Source organism: Phalacrocorax aristotelis, chromosome 2 (assembly GCF_949628215.1).
Source record: "Phalacrocorax aristotelis chromosome 2, bGulAri2.1, whole genome shotgun sequence".
Taxonomy (NCBI): Eukaryota; Metazoa; Chordata; class Aves; order Suliformes; family Phalacrocoracidae; genus Phalacrocorax; species Phalacrocorax aristotelis.
The window spans coordinates 123,802,816-123,829,610 of NC_134277.1; the positions used below are offsets into that span (position 1 = coordinate 123,802,816).

The following is a 26,795-nucleotide window of genomic DNA, read 5'->3' on the forward strand; positions in this document are numbered from 1 at the left end:
AGTTGTAATAAAATTAACATCCATTTAAAAAAAAATTTATAGCAAAGAACTAAGATTAGAGTTTGTTGCTTTTGTATCCATATCCACCAATCTAGTATTTGTGTGATAACAAGATATTATCTAAAAAAAAGAGAACATAGTAGAATAACCTACTCTAATAGCAAACACGATTCATCAGTCGGTCCTACCATAACACCCACGCACAGAACCTACCCTTTAATTACTTCATACTCTGAAGATGTACAGGATGCTTCTTGGGCTAAGCTTGTCTAACTATTCAGCCTTCATGAATGCAGGATGTTATCTTGATGTCTCTTGAAGATGAAACTTGGGGCAAGTAGACATGAATTGTCTTTTTTTTTTTTTTTTTTTAAAAAGTGTTATACATACTTGATTCTTCAAAAAGGGACAAGTTTAGTAAGACTGGGGAGAAAAATCAAGTAATTTGAAGGGAAAACAACTTTCAGCTTCCACAGGCTTGTGTTTAAAGGAAACAGTAAAACATGTTACAAGATGCTTTGAAAGTAAAGCAGTGCTGAGGAACCATTTAAACTGGTTTGCCTTTTGCCAAGACAAAAATTAATTAGTTCTTAAAACAAGCAACACTCCAGCTAAATTTTACACCTCTCGAGTACTACATTCATACCAGGACTTCATTTAACAGTACACTTCTGCCTACCCCTGTATTTACTAACCACACTTACATCTCAGCTTGCTGCTCACCACCCTTATAGAAAGAAAACCCATTTCAGAATGAATTTAGTATACTGTTTTCCCATCCACACTCATTTCCTTTAGTCAGTCAACTCAAACCCTCCAAAAAGTCTGAAATCTCATTCAGTACCATGAAGCTGCTTCAAGTAATTCCCCTCTAATTGGAAATTTATTTAAATTTATTTAAATTTATTTAAATTTAGGGCACAAAGGACTACTCTTGAACTTTAATGATGTCTAAGAAAAGGTTGGCAAGTTGTTAACACTTGCCATTTGAACTACAGTGACACTACATTGGAACAAAAGAATTGCAAGACAAATTTCATTAATAACTTTTCATGGGAAATAAAATGGGTTTTAATACATATTCCAAAGCAGAGTAGTAAATCCAGTATAACTCATGAAATTAGCTTTATATAAAACTTCCCTTAAACCATTCAAATACAACAACCAGACATTGAAATGAATCTGCAAAATGTGTAGACTCTGAAAACATATGATAAAACATTAAACTGTTTTTACTACCGTGATAAGGAAATACCATTTAATTTTGTCCTACACTAATATACTGCTGTCCTAATTCTAGCTGACTGCTGACCAAATTTTCAGCAAAAGGACCCCTCAAGGATGGGGAAAGAAGGGAGCAAGGGGTGGCGGCTGTTGGTGGAAATCAGTTTAAAAAAAAAAAATCAGTTCTGGCAGATTGGTTTAGAAGTTTCTTACTCTTTCCACCAACAAAAAAATGGTCTATCTTTTTGAAACACTGCTACAGCAGGTGAAAAATGAGCATTTCCTGTGGTTGTTTTAAGACAGACTGAAAAGCTATAAATAATTTGATCTAGGAAGTTCTGGCTCCTTTGTCCATTTGCATTAAAAGGGGAAGCTCTGAAAGTATTGTTTATGTCAAACATAAGAAATCCATAAATCAATAATTTTACTCCAAGCACTCCTAGAACCTGTTTAAACGTTAATGCATTCAGTGAAAGAAGCCTTGAAGAAGCTTTCAGATCATTTAGTCAATTTTTCAGGTTTTAAACTGACATAAAACTTATCTTCTTTGAAAACCACAAGTGAAGGTCAATGCTCACGTGGCTTTGTGTATTATAATGTGCCACAGAATGTGCAACAGAATAATGAAATACTTTCCAATTTCTATGCCTCATTAGCCTTTCTCATTTTACTTGACTGCAAAACTGCTTTAGAGCTAATACCAATCAGATTTAAAGCTACTTATATATTGCAGGAAAAGGTTTTCCCATTTGTTTCTCAATAAATACTTCCCATGTTATATCCTGTCAGTGATGCCCATTTAAGATTAAATCACTAAGCTAAGAAACTTAAAACCTGCATCAGTTAATATGGGAAAACTATTTTTAATAGGAAAAGAATTAACACACTTTAACTAGGACAACAGCAGGGCAGCAAGACAGCAAGTTCTTCCCCCTTTTTTTTTTTAATATTTTTTCTCCATTGTTCACTCCATCTCATTTAAGCATCTTTTCAAGCTCTCTAAACTAGTCTTTGGTTCATTTATAAACACATACTCATGGATTGCTACTGTGTTTTGTTGAAAAATTACATACATTTTAGCTCCTATTAGTATCATTGCTTGTGAGACCTTCTGCATGTACACTACAAATGTTAGAACAAACAGAAACAAATAAAAATATGAAATCTTTGAAAACAAAATCTATAATGACAACTTTCAAGTCCCTTGCATCCAATTACAATAGCAATTTTAATAAGCATTAGGGTAATAGCCAGAAGTGATGCTGGCAAAATTTCTCTTCAGTAATTTTGTCCTGAATGTTTTTTTCAGCTTCCAGGCAATGCTGTAGGACAGTGAGTGAGAAACCTGTATTTCTAATTTGCTTGTACTTGTCACCTCCATTTTTTAATTGTCTTGGTTCTTCCGTTATATGATCTAAGCTATCTTGTTTATAATTTCTGATTCCCATCTCATCAGTTTCATTGAAGTAGACCAAAACACATTACTCTATTTCTGAAGAAAAATTCAAACATTTGTTCTTAAAAATACTTATGACTAGCCTCACTCTCCCTTTTACACCGGTTTACAAAATTTAAACTTTATTATGTACTATTTCTAAACTTTGGTGGCAAAATGAAGAATTATACTGAAGGAATACTTGTTATCAATTCTACAGTGGATTTTAAAAAAAGTGGACAGGAATAGGGAGATGAGAAAAAAAATCTCTCAATTCAGTTTAATGTCAGCGCCCTATTACATCCATGGATACAAGTCTGGAAAACAACCTATCTGTTTATAAGATCAGAGGAGTGTTTGCCTTTTTTTTAACTAAGCAGAAAAACGGTTTTATAGGTTGAAATTGTATTTTACACTGCAGGTGTTTGTTAAGCAACAGATTTTACAGGATCCATGCGCTGACAATTGTCATCCCTTACTTTAATACAACAAATGTTCCAAATACAATCAAACTTGTAGCGATGAGAGATTTCCAAAGAAAGGCAGTGTCCACCATGGGATTTATTTACTTCTTTCTAAAAGGTATTTTACGTGTGGTTCTGAGAGGGAAAGAATATGTATTTCTGCAACTATCAACTACTTGAAAAATGCAGGTTTACTTCCTTACTAGGTAAAAATAGACATAGTTGTCATTTTGGAGCCTTCTGGGTTTCCAAGGTGATTAGAAACAGTACTTCTCTTTAATATCTCTAAATGAAAATGGGATATTCCAAAAGCCTACTTTCCTTTCCTTTTTGTTTAAGATAGCCTCTGGCATCAAAGAATCCCACTGGAATTCTTGTAGTCCCTGTGTTGTTCTGGTTAGACTAAAACTCAACAAGAACTCATTCACCACTAGAAAAGCTCAAAACATTGTTTATGCTGTCTGAAACTAAGACTAAGTTATTAGTAAAATTTAAACTGAGAAAGCCACCAGTGCGTTTTGGAGACAGTTTGCTTTTCCTGCAGAAAAATTTCCTCCAGATTTTTACTGAAATCATTAACCAGCTGTACAGGCAGGCAGGAGCTTTATTTCCTTTGTGTGTATACAAGGAACCTTATGTTTCAAATGTGCTTTAATGGTAAGAATGTAAGCCTTCAGAGTCCTAGCAGGAACCCTGAATTTCAATGAACACAAACGAATATTCTATTGGAAGATTAAGTTTACTGTTTTTCAATGCCAGCAAAATCTACTACAGGACTTCAGGAAGACGTTTCACCCATAACAGTTATCCCAGAAGTAGTACTAGGGTTCTTGTCACTTACCATTGAAGTAGTTTCTTTTGATCCTGAGAAGGGTTGGTGATTTTCTTTCACAGCAGGGACTTCACCAGCTTACCCAGGTTTGGTTTTTGATAGGGTGCTAGAAGATGGGCAACCTAGCCTTGCCCTGTGGCTCTCCCTCCGAGCTGGATATTCTAGGTCTAGAAGTTGACTGGGAGCAGAAAAGACAACACATTCCCCTTCAATAAACAGGTGAAGCGGGGCCTAATACTTGCACATATGTGTTTTAGATAAGAGTCTTCTTAAGGAATGATTCTTTTCCCCTTAATTGGCATGCATTTCCTGAAGATTTTAAGAACAACAGAGAGCCTTATGCATATTTCTGACTCAGAGAACTTTCTTTAGTCTATACCTAAAATCCTTGCACCTCAGCCATGATGACACTTTTCAGATGCTTTCAGACGGCACTCCTTTTCAAACTGGCAAACGTATATTGTCAAGTAAAATCAAGACAGCATTTTACCTCTCAGAATTAACAACTCCACCTCCATTTAGAGAAAAACTATTTTTATAGATTGGTGGGATATGGATACAGATACAAGTGATTACTCCAATTATTTGTCTTTCTGAAGCAGGTACCTGAAAAGCTTTTCCTCCGATGAAGAGTTCAAGAGGCCAAAACCAAGAGAAGCCCAGCTACCAGAGGTAGACAACCCTCCCTTTAGGCAGGGAGTGTGTCTCAAATCCTTCTGGACTTGCTATTTTTACATTGCTTCCAGTCGTTGGTCAAGCACCTACCCCAATCACAGAAAAGTAAATTTTTAATTACATTTCAACAACGTTCTTATCAGGAATCAAGGAAAAAAATTATAACACAAAACACTGAATCATTCCCCCATAGAAATGGCACCAAAGCAATATTCCATCTTGCTTTAGCAGGCAAAACCCTACCTAAATCATGATGACCCAGCTCCACGCAGAAGTCAGATGCAAAGACAACGGCCTATTGCTCCAAGTGAAGGAACACCACAAAGTTACAAAGTATTTATTTAAGATCTAGGTTGAAGCTCTCCAAGTACCTACCCATAAGATTAAAACCCTGCTTTTTGTTTCAAAAGTAGATCACTTGAAATATTGAGACCAGACGAAAGAACATTATACACTAAAGAAAGAACGCGGGAAGTGGCAATGCAAAGTTTTACAGAATTCCCCATCCGCGTAACTCTGTTACAGCCAGGAAAAATGGATCGTGGTCTCTGTGCTCCTTCTGTCCCCCGTGTGCCTTGTCAGAGGTTGCTGTCAATTGTAAGGTGTTTTCCCCATCACAGGCACACATCCACTCAGACAATTAGCCTCATTCATACCAGTCTGCCACATAAAATCTATTTCCAAACAGTAAGGACGCCTGCTAGGTATACACCAGTGTTCAACAGCAGACAGACACCGCACACCTTTTTTTTAAGCAGTCTTTCATCCAAATACTAAGCTGACCAAATCAGTAGTTAAGTTCAGATGCCACAGTCTGCACAATTTTGGGTAAGTATCTTTCACTTATAAATGAAGATGCAGGAAGAAGTTACTGAAACAAGAATCAAAACCAGACTTACTGACCCAGAGCACATTAGTTTGAAAGGCAGATTAAAATTCAAGACATGCTGTATAAATTACTTTATATTTGAAAAAAGAATATAGGAGGACCCCATCACAGAAAAACCCACACACCATCTTCATTAACTACATTAAAACCCACATTATTTACAAAGAAAGCAGTTAATCAGAATCAGCTACACAGACAAGTTACAAATCCCACCATAAAACACAAAATCTAACCAGTCAATCAGTACCATGTCAGCTGCAGTGCAGCTATTACCAAGTAGATTTCTATCAAAGAGCACGTTCATAGAAGTATAATTTTTGTTAGGTTGGTAAGGAGGATGTTTCTGTAGCCATTGCTTACTATTTTACTGTTGTGAGGAAAAGGTGGACTGTTACACAGCATATGCCAAGATACAACACACAAATTAGTGATAAAGTTTAGATCATGTTCACCAACTTGCTGACTTCTTTCCCTCATTGGAGTAACACCATATAACTAAAGATCAATCTAACTATCATTTCAAATAGCACAGAGCATTTATAACACTGTCCCCAGAGCTGATCTTTGTTGAATTAGGGGAAAATACACCTCTTCGCCTTTAAGAATATTTAGATCATTTACTACATGATCACTTATTCCCTTCAAACACAATATACATACAACATTGACACTCACTTATGCTAAGTTTAGCAACTTTGGGGTTTTTCTTCCAGTTCTTGCATGTTTTAAAGTGTAAACCCCAGTGTTCTGATGTTCATTTACATATATATCCTAATCAGATTGTGCTTAAATAACAACATTTCCTTGCTACCCCTTCACTCAATTTCTCTTAATTTCTGCACGTAAATGTATCACCACATTGGAAAGACATTTCAAACAAAACCAGCTTTTTGTATGTCTGAGTACACACACCTACAAAAAGGCAGGAATACAGGATGCACAGGAATTGATTAGCTGGCAGGTAGATCTAACTTAATAGAGCCACTAGTGCAATATTAGCAATGATCACAAGTGACCACATTTCACACACATTTTTGTAAAACAGATTATATAAAGTGCACCATAAAGTTCTAGACTGAATCAATTTTTATTTTTTCTGGCTTCTGTATGTATTAACCTCAGATAACATAAATTAAGACAGTAGTAATGAAACATACGCATTTCCTCTTACATAATTTTATTTATTCTAATGGGGGAACATAGTACTAAAATAATCTTGTCAATACCATAAGTACAGAATTGAATTCAGATCTAGGTAACACTAGGATGATACTTTAAACTTAACTTTATACTCTAATGAAGACCCTTCTATTACTTAGGAGCAGAAGGAGGAAGGCCTGTGGTCAGACCAGAGCTCCAGAAGTTTGGTGTATGGAAAAAAGTGGATTGAGCTCCAGCCAACATAACCAAGAGCATGGCAGTTCGTAAGACACATTACAACAGAGGTAAAGGGATTGAATTTTCTCTGCTGCCCATCGGGGAAAAGAAGAGGCATAGGATGTGCACTTCTTGGGCTACTCCTACAATTCAAAAGCTTTTTTGCATTTCCAGAAGCTACCTTATAATCACTGTTGGAGAACATATTGCCTGTAAGGAAAGTAGTCTTCACAGAGAATAGTCCTAGCTAGAATGTTGTTTCCCTTTCACAGAGGCAGAGAGGTCCAAGATCCAGATTCTTATTGGCCAAATTAAAACTAACAATATAAAAATTGTTGAGTAGGTAGAACCAATAACGTTCAAAGCACTGTAACCAAGAAGTATACCAGTAAAAATGAGTGGTGTACAAGCACATATAAATACTCCTAAATCCATCTCTTCAGTTAATAAACATGAAGACAACCAGATAAACATACTCATGTCTAGATCAACAGTGGTACATTAGAAAAAAGTTAATACTGTAGAGAAAGATGATGCCCAGTTATATAATAAAAACTGACTTAATGGATACAAATTACTCTATACATGCAGACAAAGACACCTGCATATCATGTAATTCTTTAAGTACATATGTATATATGCACATACATACGTGTGCATGTATACACGCAGCCAAAATGCAGGGAAATCAACTTTGGTAAGCATTACACAGCAGCAATATTCCCAGACTTCTAAGGCGTGGTTTCTTAAGGTTTAACTTACCTCATGAACTAGTGTCACGAAATTGAAGTTTTATGTTTCGATTGTGTGATGCCATTCTTCTCCCCTCCCTAAACTCGTAAGCAATGACGCACTTATTTTAAAAGCAAAAATGTTGCTGCAAAGTGAACTAGACAAATGAGATACTTACTTATCAAAGCTATCACTGTATTTTATGAAGCTCTCCAATTTTTCCTTGGCATATTCTACCACATCTGAATGAAGCTCTATTCCATGATTTATTCCAAAAGGTCCTGTAAATAAAAACAGGAGGGTGTTAGTTTTTGGTTTGTTGTTGGTTTTTTTTTTTTTTTTAAGCACAGCACAACTGCATGGAACGGTATTATACCCTTCACCTGTGACAGCACCAACATCATGTAAAACACAGAAATCTCCCAACACTAGACAAAGTTATTTTTTGCATCTGCATTAACAATACTTAAAAAGGTAGTAAAAGGCAAAAGGATCAATGAAAGAACAGGGACAGAACTGTGGCAAAACAATTCTATAGAATTAATTTTCTTCATAAGCATGCAGAAAAAAATTTGATCTGACTACACTTGTCAGTCTGAGCAACTTATTTTTCAATGCAGTATTTAGTTGGAATACAAAAATTTCAAATTATTATTTAGGCTGTATTTTGGTACTTCAATTCTGAAATTTTTTTTACAGCAAGATTTTCAGCTTTTGACAATTCAGAGACAGGGTATTATATCCCTTAGCCACATCTGCTCTTCTATTTTACAGGTTCAAAAATCAGAAGTCTGCTCCTGATTTCCTTATATAATAATTAATTTCCATCTAGAACACTGAAATTGACCACATTACGTTCACTCATCACAATCCCATCACAGTTGCAGCACTGCTTTCCTGCAATCAAACCCAAGCAGGTTTCCAAGTCAATTTGTGTGCCAAAAGTTAATAGTATTTTTCAGGAAGAAAAATCCCAAGACAGTTATGAGGATTATCCACATCAGGAAGGAATCCGAATCAGATAGTCACATTTGCTGTGGGGATTCTATATTTAACATGCACTCATAGCCCAGGGGCTTTAGTCACTGGAGCATAGAATTGGAAAAGGGAAAGGGAAGGGAAAGAAGGGAAAGTAAACATCAATAAGATTAGACAAAATTTATATTTATATCCTCTACTGCATTCTAAATATTTCCTAAATATTTAGCTTAAAGATGTTACTGCAATGAAACAGAATTCAATTTGTCTTTTCTAGGACACCAATCAACAAAAACAGACCTAGGGTTACTGAGAAAGGTTTCATTTTACTGCAAGAAAAAAATGCCACTAAGCTGATTAATAACTGCAGTTCTTAACGTAGTTTAGAACATTTGCTACTAGAGGTGAGATAAAACCAATCCAATAGTTTGCCATAGGCAGTGCTCTTAAGACCTCTCTGATGGCAGGTAAGAGGTAGGTGGTTCAGCTGAGGGATGTTCTTAAAACTTGTGAAGACACATACCTCCTGTTGACACTCAAATCTACTGTAAGTTTAGGTTATTATCTATTACATTAAGAGAAGCATTAGCATAGGCAATCCTTTCCTAGGTGTTTAAATAATTAATGTTCCCTCACACAGTAATAGGCTATGATGTTGCTAACCAGTGTACAGTTCTACAGCATGCAGCAGCATCCAAGGTATGCCGTCTTTAATTAAAAATTAATCACCATTCCTTTAACCTCTTAACGTAAAAATGTGTCAACTTCATCTGTCCCAAAATTCACATATACAGTCCTTTCAATACTCGATTTTGAAAAACAGAGAACTAAAGCACCTGTGTCAGTTGCTCCAACAGCTTGAAATTAAATCTACAAATGCAAGACACCACCGCATCATGATAAATCACAGTATTCATAATTCGAACAGAATTACAAGAAACATGTCCTCTTCTTTCATCAGGAAAGTCACAGCTGTAGATTTAAGCAAAGAGTCAGCCATTCTAAAAACATTACACCAACTTCTTTATTACTCTCCAAAGTCAACTGGCTCTTTCACCATGATGAGCTAGCAATTCCACCATCTAGTCTAAACTATGTTTATATTTTAATGGTATCAACAACAGTTAATCTAATCTCTATGGAGTGGTGGGTTGTATTTTTTTTTCAGTATGTTGCTATACTTGCAAGTGTTTACCAGTTTAAAATTATTTGCTAATTTAATCTAGTCATTTTGACACTGCTGATGAAGCAGAAATACTACTCGCTACACTGTCAAATTGAAAGATCTTCAACTACTGTCAAAACCCACATGGTTCTCTGTCACTATTTGCAGTGCACACTGAAATTGGGTTAAGAAAATATGAGCTTTTAAAAATATATATGGTTGATTTGTCAGCAAATTACTTCTGTTTATTTTTCTTTGTTAAAGCAGCTGTTCCCTGGTTTAAAACAAACACTAAAATAAAGAATAATGATTATACGTAACTAATAATTTCATCAAAGGGAGTAGAGTAAGAAAATAAAGGCACACAAATTGTATTTATACCTTCCATGCCTTAACCTAGCACTCAAACCACACTACAACACTAAGCAGACTTTGGAGACTGGGTACAGCACTACAGAAACACAGCAAGTCCTCTTCTGTGAGTAGCCAAACCACTGCTGCTCCAGGCTCCTCAGCCCTGCTAGAGAACTATCAGCACCTGAGCTGGCTCTGTGGGAATATCTGCAGTGTAACCATGCTCCTCGGGGTCTGTCAGACAATCTCACCCTCTGAAGATGACAAGTCTTTTCCTGTTCAATTTCTTCAACTCTGCATATAATATTCTAAGGGATAGGAATTCTGCTTGATAGGGAGAGGTCAAACCCAGGAGCACCCAGCAGCCAAACAAACAGCCACTCAAAATAGGTTAGAGAAATACACAGATGCAAGGGCAATATACATAAGCAACAATTTCCTTTTTAAACATCATAAGAAAGAATAATGAAATAACAAAGCTTTCCACAAGGCAGAGAAATAAATACCATTACTCACTACCCTAAGCAAACGTTTCAGAGAAAAAAATACAGCAATATTACTAATTGTTTTAATATTGAAATAGAATGCTGAACCTAAAATATTACTAATTAAAAATATCTACTCTCAAACAGAAACACTCTTGAAAAGGGCACAGTAATAGAGTAGGTATCTTTTTTTTTATTTTATTTTGACCTGTGAATGAACATAATTCCTGTTTCCACAAGAGAACAGTAGAATATGTGGAATTTATTGGTATTAACTGGAACAAAAGACACTGCTGGAGATGTCAACAAGTGATGTTTGTTATGTACTATTAGGGATAATTTTTACTCTTTAATAAATACAAACAGATGACAGAAAGTAACTAAACTAATTGAAAATTAGCAAACCAACTCTTCACACCTCAGTTGTGTACATAAATATATATATACAGAATCTGTATATTACCTGTCAGCAAGGTTTCTGCAACCAAGGAAATATGAAAACTCCATGTAATACAGTCAATAACATTAGATGTCTGAAAACTATTTTATCTATTATATCCATAAAAACTAAATACTAAAATAAATGAAGTTATTTCATGTAACGAAATTTGTTTGTAAAAAAAATATTTGTTGGTACACATGCTCTATATTCTAAATAGGGGGGGGGAAGAATTAAAGCATTTTTCTTTCTCAGGTAGGTTTTGAAATTTGAATGTAGACAGCAATATTTAATTCCATCTTCTTTCCATACAGGAAATGTATTTGAAAACAGAAGAAGAAACACAGTGATGATCTGTTAGAATAGTTTTAAAAACCTACAGACATGCAGTGCTTAAAGTTTTATCAGTCTACATTCCAAAACATTCTCACTAATAAAATGATTAAATAAATGTATTTTAAAATTATCGTTTGCATGCTGATATTTAATTCTTTAATTAAGTTTCTTCAAGAGTCATTAGTCTTTGCAGTTCAGATTTTTCCTTCCATAAACTGAAGATCAGAACAGTAACCCAGAGTAAGGGTATAAACATGATGCTAACGCAGACTAAAATGTTAGTTCTCAATGCCTTTTCCTTTTAAGCAACACAGGGACTGTTTCCTTTCAAATTACAATTTTAGACTACAGAAAGGCAAGCAGGAACAATTGCCTCTTCCAAAACACTCCATGAAATGCCACTGAACAGCAGTGTCAGTGAACAGCTTGGAGATCACATACACATTATTTTAACAACACATCTCAAAACACCCAGACTTAAGTATAGTACTGTCATTTTTAAAGAAGTGAAAGTAAAGTTTTACAGGGCTTGTATAATCTTCTAAAAATATGCAGAAACATTATATTAAAATAAAAACATTCAAGTTACCTAATATTAATCCCACCATTGTACTCAAGTATCCGGTTCCACTACCCAGATTTAAAAAAGATAATCCAGGCTGAAGCTTCAGTGCTTCCATGACTTCAGAATAAATGCAAGGTGCTGACAAATGTATATTTCCATGCTTCCAGGCCAAGTCTTTATAAGCATTGTCCCTGTAACCTTCCAGGTAATAATCACCACGATCAATTGCTCTGAAGGCTTGCTCCACACTCTCAGTGCGAATGTACTGAGCTTCTTTCAAGTTATCAATTAAGTCATCGTTGTCTTCTCCGGCACTCACAGCTCCTCCCATGCTGAATTTCTATGGTAATTCAATTAGCTTGCAAAATACATTAGGAGGAGAGTTTTCCCAAAAGTGTAAGTATGTAATGGATTCTCCGTTCTTCTTTCAGAAGCACATCACAAACAAACCCTGGAAAATAGATATGTTTACACAACTTGAGTTTCAAAATAGAAACAAATCAACAGCTATTAGGGAGTGATGAAATACTGTTAATATTGGATCATTTTGTGATGTGGAACTATTAAGAGTCAGGACAGCTAGCACTTGATCAAAATTCTGCCCTTCAAGATTTTAACTCAATCCAATGTTTCCCAGCTTAGCTTTAATAGGTCAACATGGGCTGTCTACATTAGCAAGCAATGCAGCATAAGGGTTTACATGGGCACTGAAAATAGCGCTAAGGACGTGTCACCCATATTACATGTATCTGGGGGAGACAGCAACTGCTCTAGTCCCATCCTGAGAAATAATGTTCAACAGCAGTTGGAGCATATAACAACCTAGTTATGTTTGAAAGGAACCAGGTTCACATGCTCTGAATCACCTGCAGTGGGAGACAAAGCCAGGAGAGTGGTGATGTCCAGGAAATGCTTCTCAGACGTTCACTTTTGAGCTGAACCAGAATATTAGTGCAGACACAACCACACAGTGCTCTGTTCTGGATTCAGCACAGGAAACCCTTGAGTATCAGAGTTCCTCCTAATGCCTGCCATATTCACTAGAGGAATATGAATTCCTTAAGTACCTAGAAGTTTTCAACAGCTTGATGGCGCTTAAGGGACAAGCAAGTTTCATGAATTCTGCCCTGCATATTCACTGCAAAATAATTCATTCAGATCTGTATTTTGTCTGCAGTTATTACATTATTAATCACTAAACCCATAAAATCCATGTTAACGTTTTTAATGCATGAACTACCAGCAAAACAGCAACAGAAGACTGAAAGAAAGGAAAACCAAAAGGTTTAATCTACCACTTCTAGATGAAGAGAGTACCCATAATGAGCTAGTTACTAACATTAATTACAAAAAAGTCAGCTCAGGTAGCCAAAAGAAATAAAAAGACCATCATGAACCTTGTTGCATGTTCTAGGTACCCTAGTTCAGGAAAAAAAAAAAAACAAGCAAAAAACAACCAAAAAAAAACCCAAAACAAAAACCAAATAACAAAACCAAACACTCACCCCCGACTCTGTAATTGCATTGCTGAGTATCACCTTTTCAGAAGTTCCAACTGCCTCTTCAAACAACCATATTTCACTGAGCATTCTTTTTAAAATTATGAATGTAATCTTTTATCTAAGAATACTCCAACACAATTCAACAAATTCCTGTTTGTACATGCCTATTTGTGCAAATTCATGAGTCAGGAACCAGCTTCATTCTGGTAATGTAAATGACCCTGGGCATCTGGATTGTGTTTGTGAATTCCTAAGTTTAGGAATTCAGTTTAGGAAACGTTAAATGAAGAGCCTTCTTAGAACACTAATAAATCCTTTTCCACATTTAACAGGTCTCTATCAAAACAGTACTAATAAACCTTTCCATAAAACCAAATGGAAACTTCCAGAAACTTCAAGCAACTTCAAATTTGATAGTTCCCTCCCCGCCACTGCAACATTAAACAAAGAATTCTGGAGTTTGAACTATTTTCCTGAATGATTAAACTGTAAACAGCTATGCTTCTGAAGTAAAGCACTGAGACATCCTTGAGAATGCAAAAACCATGCTCACGGGCTGGACTGTCATCCAGTGAGTAGATTCAATTTTCTGAACACCAAGCCCAGAATCAAAGGAGTATAAAAACTATTAAAATCAGTTCTGAGCAGAAAGGGTACACATAAAGATTCAGATAATCCTAAATAAAGGAAAACTACAACTAAACTTTGAAATCTGTTTTGTCCTACTTTCTTCTTGCTCAAAAAAAAAAGTGTCTGCAGTATCCAACACCAAAGTTACACAATTCTTATCCCTCCCCTCTCTATATGGCCATCACAAAACAACCTTCCAAAGGAAACCTAATTTCTATTTGCAATTCTGACTGGCAGAATTGTTTCCTTATCCTTGCCTTACATTAATTTACATGAAACACCAAGTCACTAATACAAGTGAATAACCATATAGAACCAGAGCTAAGATATACAGCTAGGTTTAAAATTTCAAGGATACAAGCTCAAATTACCAGATCATACAGTCACAATGCTTCTCCTTAACTATGAACATACTTAAAAAAAGAAGGGGGGGGGGGAGAGCAGAATGCTCAGAGCTGCTAGAGCCCTGGTAAAATCATGGGTGAAATGATGACTGTTCACCACTTAGCTATGTGCTTCTGTCTTTAGCAAAACCAATTTTCACTGACATCCTGGAGTGGAAAGAGGCAAGTCACCAGGCACAACTATCAACTATCAGGAAAAACTTCAGTCAAAGTAGAAAAACTGCACTTCTCAACACCATAGTGTTCCAGAGCTAAGTAGGTCTGTGTGTTTAATCCCACAGGAAAGTCCCTTCCTATCTGTGAAAAAAACTAAGGGACAATTTAGACAGGAAATACAGAACTTGAGGATTTTTTAAAAAATTAAAAATAATTTGTGAAATTATTCCTGCCCACCTCACTTGTCTGCACTTGCATCACACCTAAAAGGTCAACGAACCACTAAATCAAGTGATAGTTAACAAGTTAAATAATCTACAGTGACCAAAACTATAGTTTTTGTCATCCCTTCATCCTAAGAAATTGATGACTGTCTGGAAATAATTTTGATTAAAAAATGAATGTAAGAACTGAGTTTCTTGAAGATTAATGCAGCTGCTACATTTGAGAAACAGAAATACCACTTCCAGCCCTATACTACAGAGTGCACTCACCACCTCGCACCAGCAGATGGAGAACTTCACCAACTATCTACATGCAACTGGTGAGCAGGCAAATACACCAATGGCTCAGAAGGAAAAAGGCAATTCTTCCAACCTTAAGCTTTATTGCTTCTCTCAGAAAGGCTTTACTGATTTCATACAACATTTCTTTCCCATAAATAACATTTGCTAAATTTAATACACTCATTATGCTAAACCAGAATTAATTTCTTTAGGTATTTTGTAATTTTAGATTCTTGGTATTATCTGACAGATAAAGTTACTGTAGTATCACAAGATTTTCCACTGATGACACCCACCAAGTCACACCCATCCACTAGAATCTCAAAGGCAAGAGCAGGAAAGGTCTGGTACACAGCATGACATTGTGGATAGTAGGGAGGAAAACAAAAACGGAGAGCCTCCTCTCAAGAACAGGGCACTTACGCAGCACAAGACAGTGGCTAGCTGGAAGCATGGCTGAAGGCTCCATCTTATTCTAGATACACTGCCCTAGCTGAAAAAGGTGACATTAGGTAGAGACAGTGATATTGTTTGCTCTTTAGATACCTTGCTTTTTGTTTGCTTTCATTAATCAACTATGGTGCTCTGCAAAATGCTACTCAAGTGGGAAGTATTTTTGTTAAAACAAAAACAAAAACAAACCACAACACCCTAGGAAGTTAAATAGATTTTTTCAAGAAAAGCGACCTCTTGTGCTCCAGAGAAATATTTTGTGATATTTTACTTCCCTCCAATGCTTTTATGTTTGTAAGCTTTCCCCTTATGAAAGGAAAATTACTTGCTTCTAACAGAGGCAATAGATGTGTGAAGTAGGATACATTTTCTACTCTTTTAAACACACATAAGAAACCACCACACAAGCAATTTTAGCACAGCTGGAGAAAAAGGACAAGTTAGTAGAAGCTTCTTGCGACAGCTGACCCAGGACCAAGATAAAGACAGCAGAGCATACTACGATAAAACTTATAAGAGGCTGCAAAGCTCTCAGAAAGCATCCTCTGAAGCTCAGCAATACCTAGAGTGAAATGCACAGAATTCACGAAGAGCACTAGCAGCATTCTGATGCCTATTATGCTAAGTTACAGAAATTTCAGAAGTAAGCAGAAGGGTGCATAAGAAAATGCAGCAATTGCCTTTAGCCTTCGGAATCTTTGTAATACAGAAGCCAACAGAAATTGTAGCTTAGGAGTTAAAATTTCAATATAGCCTTGAATAATAAAGTTCATTCACTGATTAAAAACAGCTAAAATTAAAAAACCTTGTTTCTCACTCCACACTATTCATGAATTTATTTTTACAAGTTGGAACACTTTTATCTTGAAGTTTCTTATATTCACAATAAAAATGAAATGTCAACACGCTTTCCAGTTTCTGTAAAAATCCACACAACTGTATCACAACACCTCTGACCTGTTTCTGACCTAACTTGTCACCAATTTTACTGGCATTCCTTATCATAAATAAATTTGATTTTTTAAAAATATTTTTACATCAGTTGAACAGGTGCTCTTTGGCTCTGTGAATCTAAGAAGTGCTGCCAATCTGAGTGCATTTTAATTCTTAACCGTTTTATAAGCTACACAGAACTCTTATCTGTGAAGTTAGTAACCAGATACAAGGTTTGCCAAGATTTTTTTTTGCCAGCTCTCAAAGGGACGCAAGTTTTGCACATTTCAGAATTTTTACAAACACATTTGCACTTGAGGTTAATTCCTGAGGTCACTAAGGACTGCACACACTTAAATACAGATTAAATACCATGCCAGCAAGGAATCCACTTAATTTGACAGACAAAACTTTGCCTTCGCTAAATCCATACAATGTCAAATATCTCACATATTTAGTATCTTGCTGACTCTACACAGATGACTCCTTAAAAATATAGGTTATTTAGGCCTACTAACTTGACTCTTTATTTTGTTTCAAAGGGGGGAAAGTAGAAGCGAATATATAATAAATGGGATCAGCCATATTTCAAGTCTCTTCCACAGAACTAACATCAGTCTCCTCCTTAGAACTATTTTCACTAAGCTATCAGCTTGGAGCACACCACAACACAGTGAATCAAGACTCTAAACCCAGATGACATACAAATTTGCTTGGTGAACCTTCCCCCTTATCCAGGAGGAGGGGAGGAGGTGGATGAGAACAATAAACCACTGAACTACTCACTAATATAGACATAGGAGTCAGCTTTTAAGTTTCCCCAAAAAGGAATATTCTGTGACTGGCAATAGGAGGGAATTAACCACAAAAGTGCACCAGGACTTGAAAAACTTCAGTCCATTTAACAGTTTCAGTTTACTCGTGGCAGAAGTCAGCAACACCACTCTCATTTGCAGAGGTTTGAAGTTTCCCAGGCCACTGACCAAGTGTTAGACCTACTCCTGATCAGACTCAATTTGTGCCACTCCCACAGCCATAATGAACTCAAGATCATGTTTTGCCTGTCCTCGGCCCATCCAACAACTCTTACAACAAAAGGACTTCATTTTTAGTTTAGCTTCCCTGTTCATCCCAAGCATTGTGCCACAGTGCCACATAAGAGGAAATTCAACGCCGAACTGCAGAGCTCAGTCTAAGACCTTTTGAATAACCAGAATGACTGACTACTGTCTGAAAGGAAATGAGAAAATGAAACAATAGCTTCACCAGGCAAAGGCTGGAGAAAACCAAAATACGAACTGTGTGCTGGAGGTTATCATAGCAGGTGACTACAAAAATAAGAATAAACTGTGGGACGCATAGGTGTTTCAGAATGTAGCCTTTACAAAAATTTTTTAACCTTTTATACATATGCCTTGCTACTAAAAGCAATAAAAAGTCTAACTGGAAAATTTGGAAAACTAGGTGCTGCTTGAATTGCCTTCTCTACCACAGCTATTTGTTTTGTCACTCCGAATAGTTTAAAAGGAAGGAAAACTCTTGTTTTCAGGATATAGTAAGATACTACTTGGTGCATTACAGAAAACTCTATTGGAAACACAGCACATTTTTTAAGTCTAGAGTATAGACTAACCTCACTCATAAACACTCACTCTTAACCTACTGTTCAGCGGATCATTTCAAGAAGCTTTTCAAGTTAACCAGAAACAAGTACAAAGACAAGTACAGATAGCTCTCCAATGTAATGCATTCCACAAAGTATACTTCAAGGCTCTTTGTAATACAGCAATGGAACAAGGAACAGATCACAGGATTAATGTTAAGCCAAATGAATGTAAACAGCTACAACTACTGACTTAACCTGAATTGCATTGACCTACTTGGGCAGAAAATGTTTGTCAAGTCTGATGTAAGCTTAAACCCTGATCCTCGTGTTTAGGCCTTCAACAGCTGTTTATACAAGATTCCAGGTGTGTGCTTGCTCTCACTCTTCCTCCACCTCCAGTCACCTGAACATATGAAACACCACACGTGGTACTGCATTTCTTTCAGAAGATGCACTGAAGCTTATGGCACTCCACAAGTGTATGGGCAGTGACAAGCTGTCATGGTTTTGGCTGGATAGAGTTGATTTTCTTCAGAGTAGTTTGTATAGTGCTGTGTTTTGGATTTAGCATGAGAATGATGTGGTAACACACTGATGCTTTAGTGTAAGGACTGCTTAGAACAACTAAGTCAAGGACTTCTCAGCTTCCTATGCTCTACCAGCAAGGAGCTACACAAGGAGCTACACAACTGGGACAGCTGACCTAAACTGGCCAGCCAAACAGATATTCCACACCAAATGACATCATGCTCAGTGTATAAACTGGGGGGAGTTGGTTGGAGGGCAGCAAGAGTTGCTCAGGGACTGGTTGGGTGTTGGTTGGCAGGTGGTGAGTGGTTACATCACTTGTTTTTCCTAGTTTTTTTTCCTATCCCTCTTTTCTGTTGTTTTCCTTCTCACTACAATTTACTATTATTTCATTTCAATCATTACACTGTTGTTAACACAACCCATAAGTTTTCTTCTGCCTTTCTGATTCTCACCCCCATCCCATCATGGCCGGTGGGGAGAGTGAGCGAGCAGCTGTGTGGTGCTTGTTTGCCAGCTGCGGTTAAACCACAACACAAGCACATCAGCACAGATTTCATCATCAAATGACCTTAACCTTGGTAGTTACACAATATTTTTAGACCAACCTTGCTGACTGTCTAATGAACCTTTTGACTTGTTTTTATTACTTTTTTTTTTTATTGAAGACAGTTCACAGGAACTTGAAGTAAAATGTAATACAACAACATAGAATTTTGTTGGTTATCCATCCAGTAACAACAACAAAAAAACCTCACTTTTCCCCCACCCCCCTTCTTTGGACTGGGATGGATTCCTTTCTCTGTCTATGTTTTCTTATGTACTGGATTTGTTTTTCTCAGCTGAAATTCTATCTACCCTCTTCACACAATGGCAAGGATTGTATGCTGAAAGCAACATTTTCTATATACCAGATCTATATGCCAGACCTGTTTTCAGGTATGTTAATAAAGACTTTAAAATTCATTACCTTTTATTACAAAGCAAACCAAAGAATGCTACATATTTCCTGGATGGAAATTTTAAGGGGTAGCTTACCACCACATCCTGACTCAGTTCTCCTTACTGAGAACTCATTATGCAGCATATGCGGGACACCCAGGGTATCGGGCTCAGCCAGCATGGGTTTATGAAAGGGAGGTCCTGCCTCACTAACCTGGTCTCCTTCTGTGATAAGGTGACCTGCTTAGTGGATGAGGGGAAGGCTGTGGACGTTGTCTACCTGGACTTTAGTAAGGCCTTTGACACCGTCTCACACAGCATTCTCCTGGAGAAGCTGGCTGCTCACAGCTTGGGCAAGTGCACTGTGCGCTGGGTTAAAAACTGGCTGGACAGCCGAGCCCAGAGAGTGGTGGTGAATGGAGTCAAATCCAGTTGGCGGCCAGTCATGAGTGGTGTTCCCCAGGGCTCAGTGTTGGGGCTGGTCCTGTTCAATATCTTCACTGATGGTCTGGATGAGGAGATTGAGTGCACCCTCAGTAACTTTGCAGATAACATCAAGCCGGGTGGAAGTGTCGATCTCCTGGAGGGCAGGAAGGCCCTACAGAGGAACCTGGACAGGCTGGAGCGTTGGGCCAGAGATTCAACAAGGCTAAGTGCTGGGTCCTGCACTTGGGTCACAACAACCCCATGCAATGCTACAGGCTTGGGGAAGAGTGGCTGGAAAGAAGCCCAACAGAGAAGGACCTGGGGGTGTTGGTTGTCAGCTGGCTGAATGTGAGTCATGGCCACGAGGAAGATGTAGGCTGGGCATCAACTAAGGAGAATTGGTCCTTGCTGAGCCTAATTGGCCAAGAAGGCCAATGGCATCCTGGCATGTATCAGGAATAGTGTGGCCAGCAGGAGTAAGGAAGTGATTGTGCCCCTGTACTCGGCACTGGTGAGGCCACACCTTGAGTACTGTGTGCAGTTTTGGGCCCCTCACTACAAGAGGGACATTGAGGTGCTGGAGCGTGTCCAGAGAAAGGCAACAAAGTTGGTGAAGGGTCTAGAGAACAAGTCTTATGAGGAGCGGCTGAGGGAGCTGGGGTTGTTTGGAGAACAGAAGGCTGAGGGGAGACCTTATCGCTCTCTACAACTACCTGAAAGGAGGTTGTAGCAACATGGGGGTCAGTCTCTTCTCCCTAGTAGGATGAGACAAAATGGCCTCAAGCTGCACCAGGGGAAGTTTTGATTGGATATTAGGAAAAATGTCTTCACCGAAAAGGTTGTCAGGCATTGGAACAGGCTGCCCAGGGAGGTGGTAGAGTCTCCATCCCTGGAGGTATTTAAAAGAAGGGTAGATGTGTTGCTTGAGGATACGGTTTAGTGGTGGACTTGGCAGTGATAGGTTAGTGGCTGGACTTGATGATCTTAGAGGTCTTTTCCAACCTTAACGATTCTATGATTCTACTGCTTAAAATCTGAGGAACCAAAAAATATTTGCAAAGCTGAGCCTCCCAGGTTTCAGAAGCAGTTTCTTCTTCAGTCTCCCACCTATGACACCACAAATGTGTTCTGACTACTTCAAAACAAAGAAATAAGAGTTCACCATTTCCACCCAAGATAGCTAGCAGTGTAGTTTCCCATACCGGGGTGAAATCTACAGTACAGGATAGTTTCTGAAATGGAAAGGTGTAGACCTATACCCACTAAATACTAAAGCAGCCCTATACCCTCAGAAAGCAAGTCCCCAGGTGTGCTCTTTACCTATTTAGGGCTATGCTTACTATTGTCCAATTATTGTCACTATGGTCACCACAGACCCAACTTCAGTGTTCACATCCTAGAATGCTCTCTGGGCCACTAACTGACCTTTCTTAATTATATCCTACAAAAACTCCCTGCTGAGAGACAGGAAAACTGTCTCACTGCCCTAGTTTAGGGATTCAATCACTAGTAAAGACTATCTGTTGGTCATCTGCACAAAACTACTTTCCCCGACACTTTCCACCTCAAATACATGGGATTTGCATACCTACAACCTTTTTAAATCCAGTCATTCACCTTACAAAAAGCTTTAATTGGGTACCAAGCAGTGAAACACTCCCTTCTCTTAAAAGAATTTGCTAGTGTCTAATTTCACACTAAGTTTTAATTTAGCCAGTATCTGCCATAACACTTTTGTTAAGAAATGCTCTTATTTGTGAAATTAAAAAGCCTCCATGGATGAGACGCTGATGAAATGGTAAACAGCTCTGGAGTACTCTGATTAGCCCATCTTTGCAAAAGTCTCGTGAGATTTATAAGCACCTGACATTATTACCTGTGCAGAAGAGATCAGTCAGTCAGGTATAAAGAGTTTGCCCATTACTCATGAACAATACTAATAATCGGTTGCTGCTCAGTCCCCAGAACCAGCTCCTCCTCATATTCTGAAGCAGATGAACAGAAGCACTGATAAGAAAATAGCCTCTAAAGTGCTCTGAAAATAATTTTCCAAAGCAGTAAGATGCTGTTACCTAGTATCATCAGAAAAACTGAAGAACAAAAGTTTATGTCAGTCCAGTGATACTGTCTACAAGGTTTAAAAATCTAAATTATTTCAATACATTCAGAGAGCAACATTAACTGCTAACAAAAATCTTAATACCTGATTGACAACAAGAACTGATGACTACGTCAGCAGCAGCACATGACGCAGCTTGAGTGGTAGAACTAGACAATTCCTGGTAATAGTACTTGATCAGGGCAGCAAGGCATGCTTTTTTCACAGTATGCGGTGGCAAGATGTCAACAATAGTTGCTAGCCTGCTGCTTACCATTAGAGGTCAGCTATGTGCCAACTGGTGATTTCATCTCAAGAGGTTTTATGTATACCTTCATGAGTGAAGGAACACTAACTCTGCCCCGATTCTGTTTACCCTATAGTATCCCATCAAATGTAGATTTCAAAACAATTAATATTGCTTTTCTACCCACAACAGTCCAAAAAGTTTGGAGGTGCTTGTTTGTAAGACGCTGCATAAAATGGTTTTATCTCTGAGGAGTCTAAGATAGCTTAGTGACCTGTTGAAGTTCCACTAAAAGATCTCATAAGCAAAGGGTGTCAGCTTAACCCAGTGTACAACATACAGAAAACACTCTATCCTTCCTCTGACCGCAGTGTCCATGAAAGAACCCAGCAGTCCCCTTATAATACACCCTCTTTTAAGGTCTCAGCTCCTGGGAGGTGAGCTTACAGCTTTGCCCATTCCCACACGGCAACTATATTAAATCCATCTAGTACAAACTAGTTGAATAGTATTGCATTATCACAGGCTGGCTGGGAGAAAGGGGAAAGAAGAGAAGCTTCTCCGGAGGGCCTGAGAGACCCACAGAAACAGGAGGTGCCAGGTAGCAGTGGCTTGCTTACTGGTGCAAGACTAAAATATCAGACTTTCATAAGACTGATATGATTGGTGATGCTCAATACATACAGATGTCCGATAGTCACTGAGTCTGTATCACGCACCTGTTTTTCACAAGAGAATCTGCTGTCTGTGCACATATTTCACAGGAATTAGTGAGCTACAGAGTGACCAGGCTGCAAAACTCATTGCCACAATAAACAGCTTTGTACAAGGGTATTTAACAGAGTACTCATTTCAAGCAGGTTTATATAAGCCATAACAGTCAAATGTTAAGAAATAGAAGAGTTGTAGAGACATGTTAAAAAAAACAAAAACAACCAAAAAAAAACACACAAAACCAAAAAACGTCTGGAATACGTAGTCCTTTTTAGTCTGAAAAGGCGTAAGGCATATAAGTGACACAAACATTTCTGCAAATTTTAACATTATCCTGATCATAAGCCAAGTAAGATACCTTGACATAAAGGATAAGACAAATACTCAACATTTTAAAAACAAAATCTGTTTCACTTCATGAAAGGAAATGCTTTATAATCTAGTTTGTGGTGACCAGAAGGTAACAAACCACAGGAAGATATGGTGCTGCTTTACTTTCAGTATCACCTTCAGAAAGCAACCAGTAACAGCTGGGGGTGAGGGGGTGGGGGATCCTCTTTTATAACGAAATACAAAGCAGGTTTAGTACATGAACCGAAATATACTTTCCTAACCTTTTTCCGCAGACGTAGTTTCTGCAGCTACAAGTCTTAGCAGATCAAGTCACAGTTCATATAATTTTGAGTAGGCTAAATGTGGCCTGCAACAAAATATTCACTATTTTAGCCAGTGCTAAAGTTCAAAAGCTTATTGCACATAAACATTTCAACTTATTTAAATCACTTCCAGCAGCAACAGAACAACATACGCCTGTTGCCTTTAGCAAAAGAAAATAGAAACGAGGTCAAGTGTAAAAATAGAAGATGGCTGCATTCCTGACACTTGAAACCTCATCTTAGAGCTATGCATTTACTGCAGTCTCTAAAAAAAAAAAAAAAAACACACACAAAAACCAGGCCCAAATTAAAAAAAAAAAAATCTATCAACTTTACCAAGCTCCAAGTGCACTAAAGCCTTTGGTTTTTTTGACCTTTAGAAATCTATCTAAAAGCATCAAACCAGCATACAATAATCACAGCATAAACAACTTTTAATACCGTACAATCAAAATGTTTACTTTCACACACTGAGAATCCCAACTTTTAGTACGTGTCCCCTTCTTTTGAGACGGTAAATAAATAAAAAATTTAAGTCCTGATCCTGTTTACTAGAGTCTTAAGATAGTCCAGTGCAATACAATGGTATGTTTTGAGAAGGTACTGTATTACTTAGGCTTGTAATCTTCAAGAAGGATGAATGAGGAAGACCTGCTCTGTTTCCTGCTTCTCTTTCTCAGAACCACGATACAAAATTCTGTCACTGCTGCAATCTGATGCAATCTTCTGAAAGCATCACACTGGATTCACTACTTTCTTCTAATATAACTTGTTTATTAAAGCATGTGCACACTAACAGTTGCTTTTAGTTTATCTCAAAGAAAGTGGTGGATATCTACTTGCACGTAACTTACTTCTTTTTAATCCCCAAATCCTGCCTATCTCCAAGAACGTCACACTTTAAGGTCTATGTCATAATCTGCCTAATTCTCCAGACATACCATAAATCCATAAACAACATACTCTAGAATGACGTGACCTTGTCCATAAATCCCTATTTCTTAAGATATCCAATGCCTACTTTATACAAAACAGAGATTAGCTATCCCTTCATAGTTCTTACCAAAAGAAAGCGACGATTTATCAAAACTCAAAACATACAAACCAAGTATGAACTAAATATACTTCAAAAATCTACCAAGTCTCTACAAAAATGCAAGTCATCCAGGAAAAAAAAAAAAAAAGAAAAAAGAAAAACACAACCAACAACTCCTTATTTTGCAATTTAAAAGGTTACAGCTTTGGTACTGTTACCAAAGCCTGTTCCACAAAGTTTCATGCAATCGTTCCAGCGCTCTCCTTGTTCCTGTTGCTATTAAAATACCCTACACTTTGAGGTAACATTTCAAAGTATTGCTTTTGTAACAGTATCGCTTTAATTCACATCTCTGTGGCCAGCCGGTAACTTCGGCCGTAAATTTTCAGCTGTGCCTGCAAATGATTGAACGTTATTTGCCAGCACATATCAAAGTGAATGCAGTTAGGTTATGTGATGAAAACCTATTCTGCACACAGACAAAGGAGCAGAGAGGCACACTTGCAGGTAGAAAAACCTCACCCAGCTGTTCCCAGGACTATCACAGGAGAACCATTAGCCGTCCCCACCACCACTGGGCCTCTCCAGGGCACTTTTCAGACTGAGAGGTGTGACTGCTTGTAGGGCTACCAGATTTCTCATGGGATGCAGAGAAGACACTTGGGGATTGCTCAAATCCTGTTACTGGAAGTTTATGGGAGGAACCAAAGGTGGGGAAAGCAAGGGATCAAAGTGGCTGGGGAGAAACAAGCATGGGAAAACAGAGGGCTATGGTGACAAGAGGGACAGGTCACATGTGAAGAGGTTGCAGGTCAGTATACGTGTCTAGCTCTGCTCTCCCACAAATCACCACTGTCTGTCCTGTCTGCCCATTAATCTCCTTTTGCAACTCTTTTCCTGGGGCTATGCAGTCTGCATGTGTGTCTACATGACAAGTAGAGTCACACCACAGGTCACAGGTGCCCACAGATCTGTGGTGCCTGCAAAGGAGGTGGTGAGCTTTTGCAGGTCAGGGTGTGATTACAGGGAGCACCAAACTGGACTAGCCAGAAAACTGGCAGAGTGGCCTGGGAACCAGGGATGTGACAGACTGTCCCACTGAGGCAACTGAAAGAGTTGACTGCTGGAGGAAAAGGGGGCTCCAAGTGAGCTGCTGGAGAACCTGTAGCTGAGCATCAGTGTGTGTGTGCAAGAGGCAATGGGGGATAAACGGACCCAAGGGCCAGTTTCAGGGTAGAATGGGTGTCTAAACCCAGTAACTGGAAGGATCCATACATGCGTTTGCCACTAGCAGACATTCAGCTTGACCATCAGAAAGGGCAACAGGATAAGGCTGTTGGCGCTGTCTGTGCTTGCGTTAGTGCCATGTCTTCTGCGTTGTTGTGGTGGCCAACTACGTATTTATAAACGTACATGCTGAATACATCTGTGTGCTACCGAGAATACGTGCTCAGCCTCACTACTGGCTGGGCCTGGGGCCACACATGCCTGAACTAAGAACTAGAAATACTTGAACAAAACTCCTTATAGGCCTTCTTTAAAATCCAAAAGCAAAATACGTAAGCACACTTTTAACTTGAAAATGTTTCTGCACTATTCTTTTTCTTTGTCTCCAGGTGTGAATCAAGTACTATTACAAATATGGCTACAAAGTTGTGATTTATTTACAGTACAAACAACAGCAGATGTGGTGTGGAGGGGATTTGGAGCATTTGGGAAAACTTCAGTGACTATTTCAAGACATTCACACAAATACTTCACTAAGAAATGGAATTTGAGAACCTTCTATCATTGCTTGACGTAGGCTGTGCAAGTGCAGAGCTGCTAAGTGTATCTTCATTCCCATAATTCTACCACATCAGGTGTTTTTTTTTTGGTCATACAAAGCAAATGGTTTTCACCTGAGAGAAGTGTAGTTTACAGATATAACACAAGAGGCTGCTACAGTCACATAACCTGCCTTAGTTGTATCATTAACAACTCCACTTTATCCAGAGCATCCCAGAAT

General features: G+C 38.1%; 1 protein-coding gene across 10 annotated transcripts in view; it reads right to left on the reverse strand.

The window, feature by feature from the left end:
- PCMTD1 (protein-L-isoaspartate (D-aspartate) O-methyltransferase domain containing 1) overlaps positions 1 to 26,795 on the reverse strand; it is a 48,562-nt gene that overhangs the window by 13,906 nt on the left and 7,861 nt on the right. For 5 of the 10 annotated variants that reach the window (XM_075085010.1, XM_075085008.1, XM_075085006.1 and 2 more), the window contains 2 exons: positions 11,975 to 12,401; positions 7,807 to 7,909 (listed from right to left, as the gene is read on the reverse strand). In XM_075085010.1, the coding sequence (XP_074941111.1) occupies positions 7,807 to 7,909; positions 11,975 to 12,281 (410 nt within the window). In that variant the 5' untranslated portion in view covers positions 12,282 to 12,401. Of the gene's footprint in view, positions 1 to 7,806; positions 7,910 to 11,974; positions 12,402 to 12,772; positions 14,454 to 26,795 lie in introns of those variants that run through there. The other 5 variants (XM_075085012.1, XM_075085013.1, XM_075085007.1 and 2 more) reach the window with 4 other exon arrangements.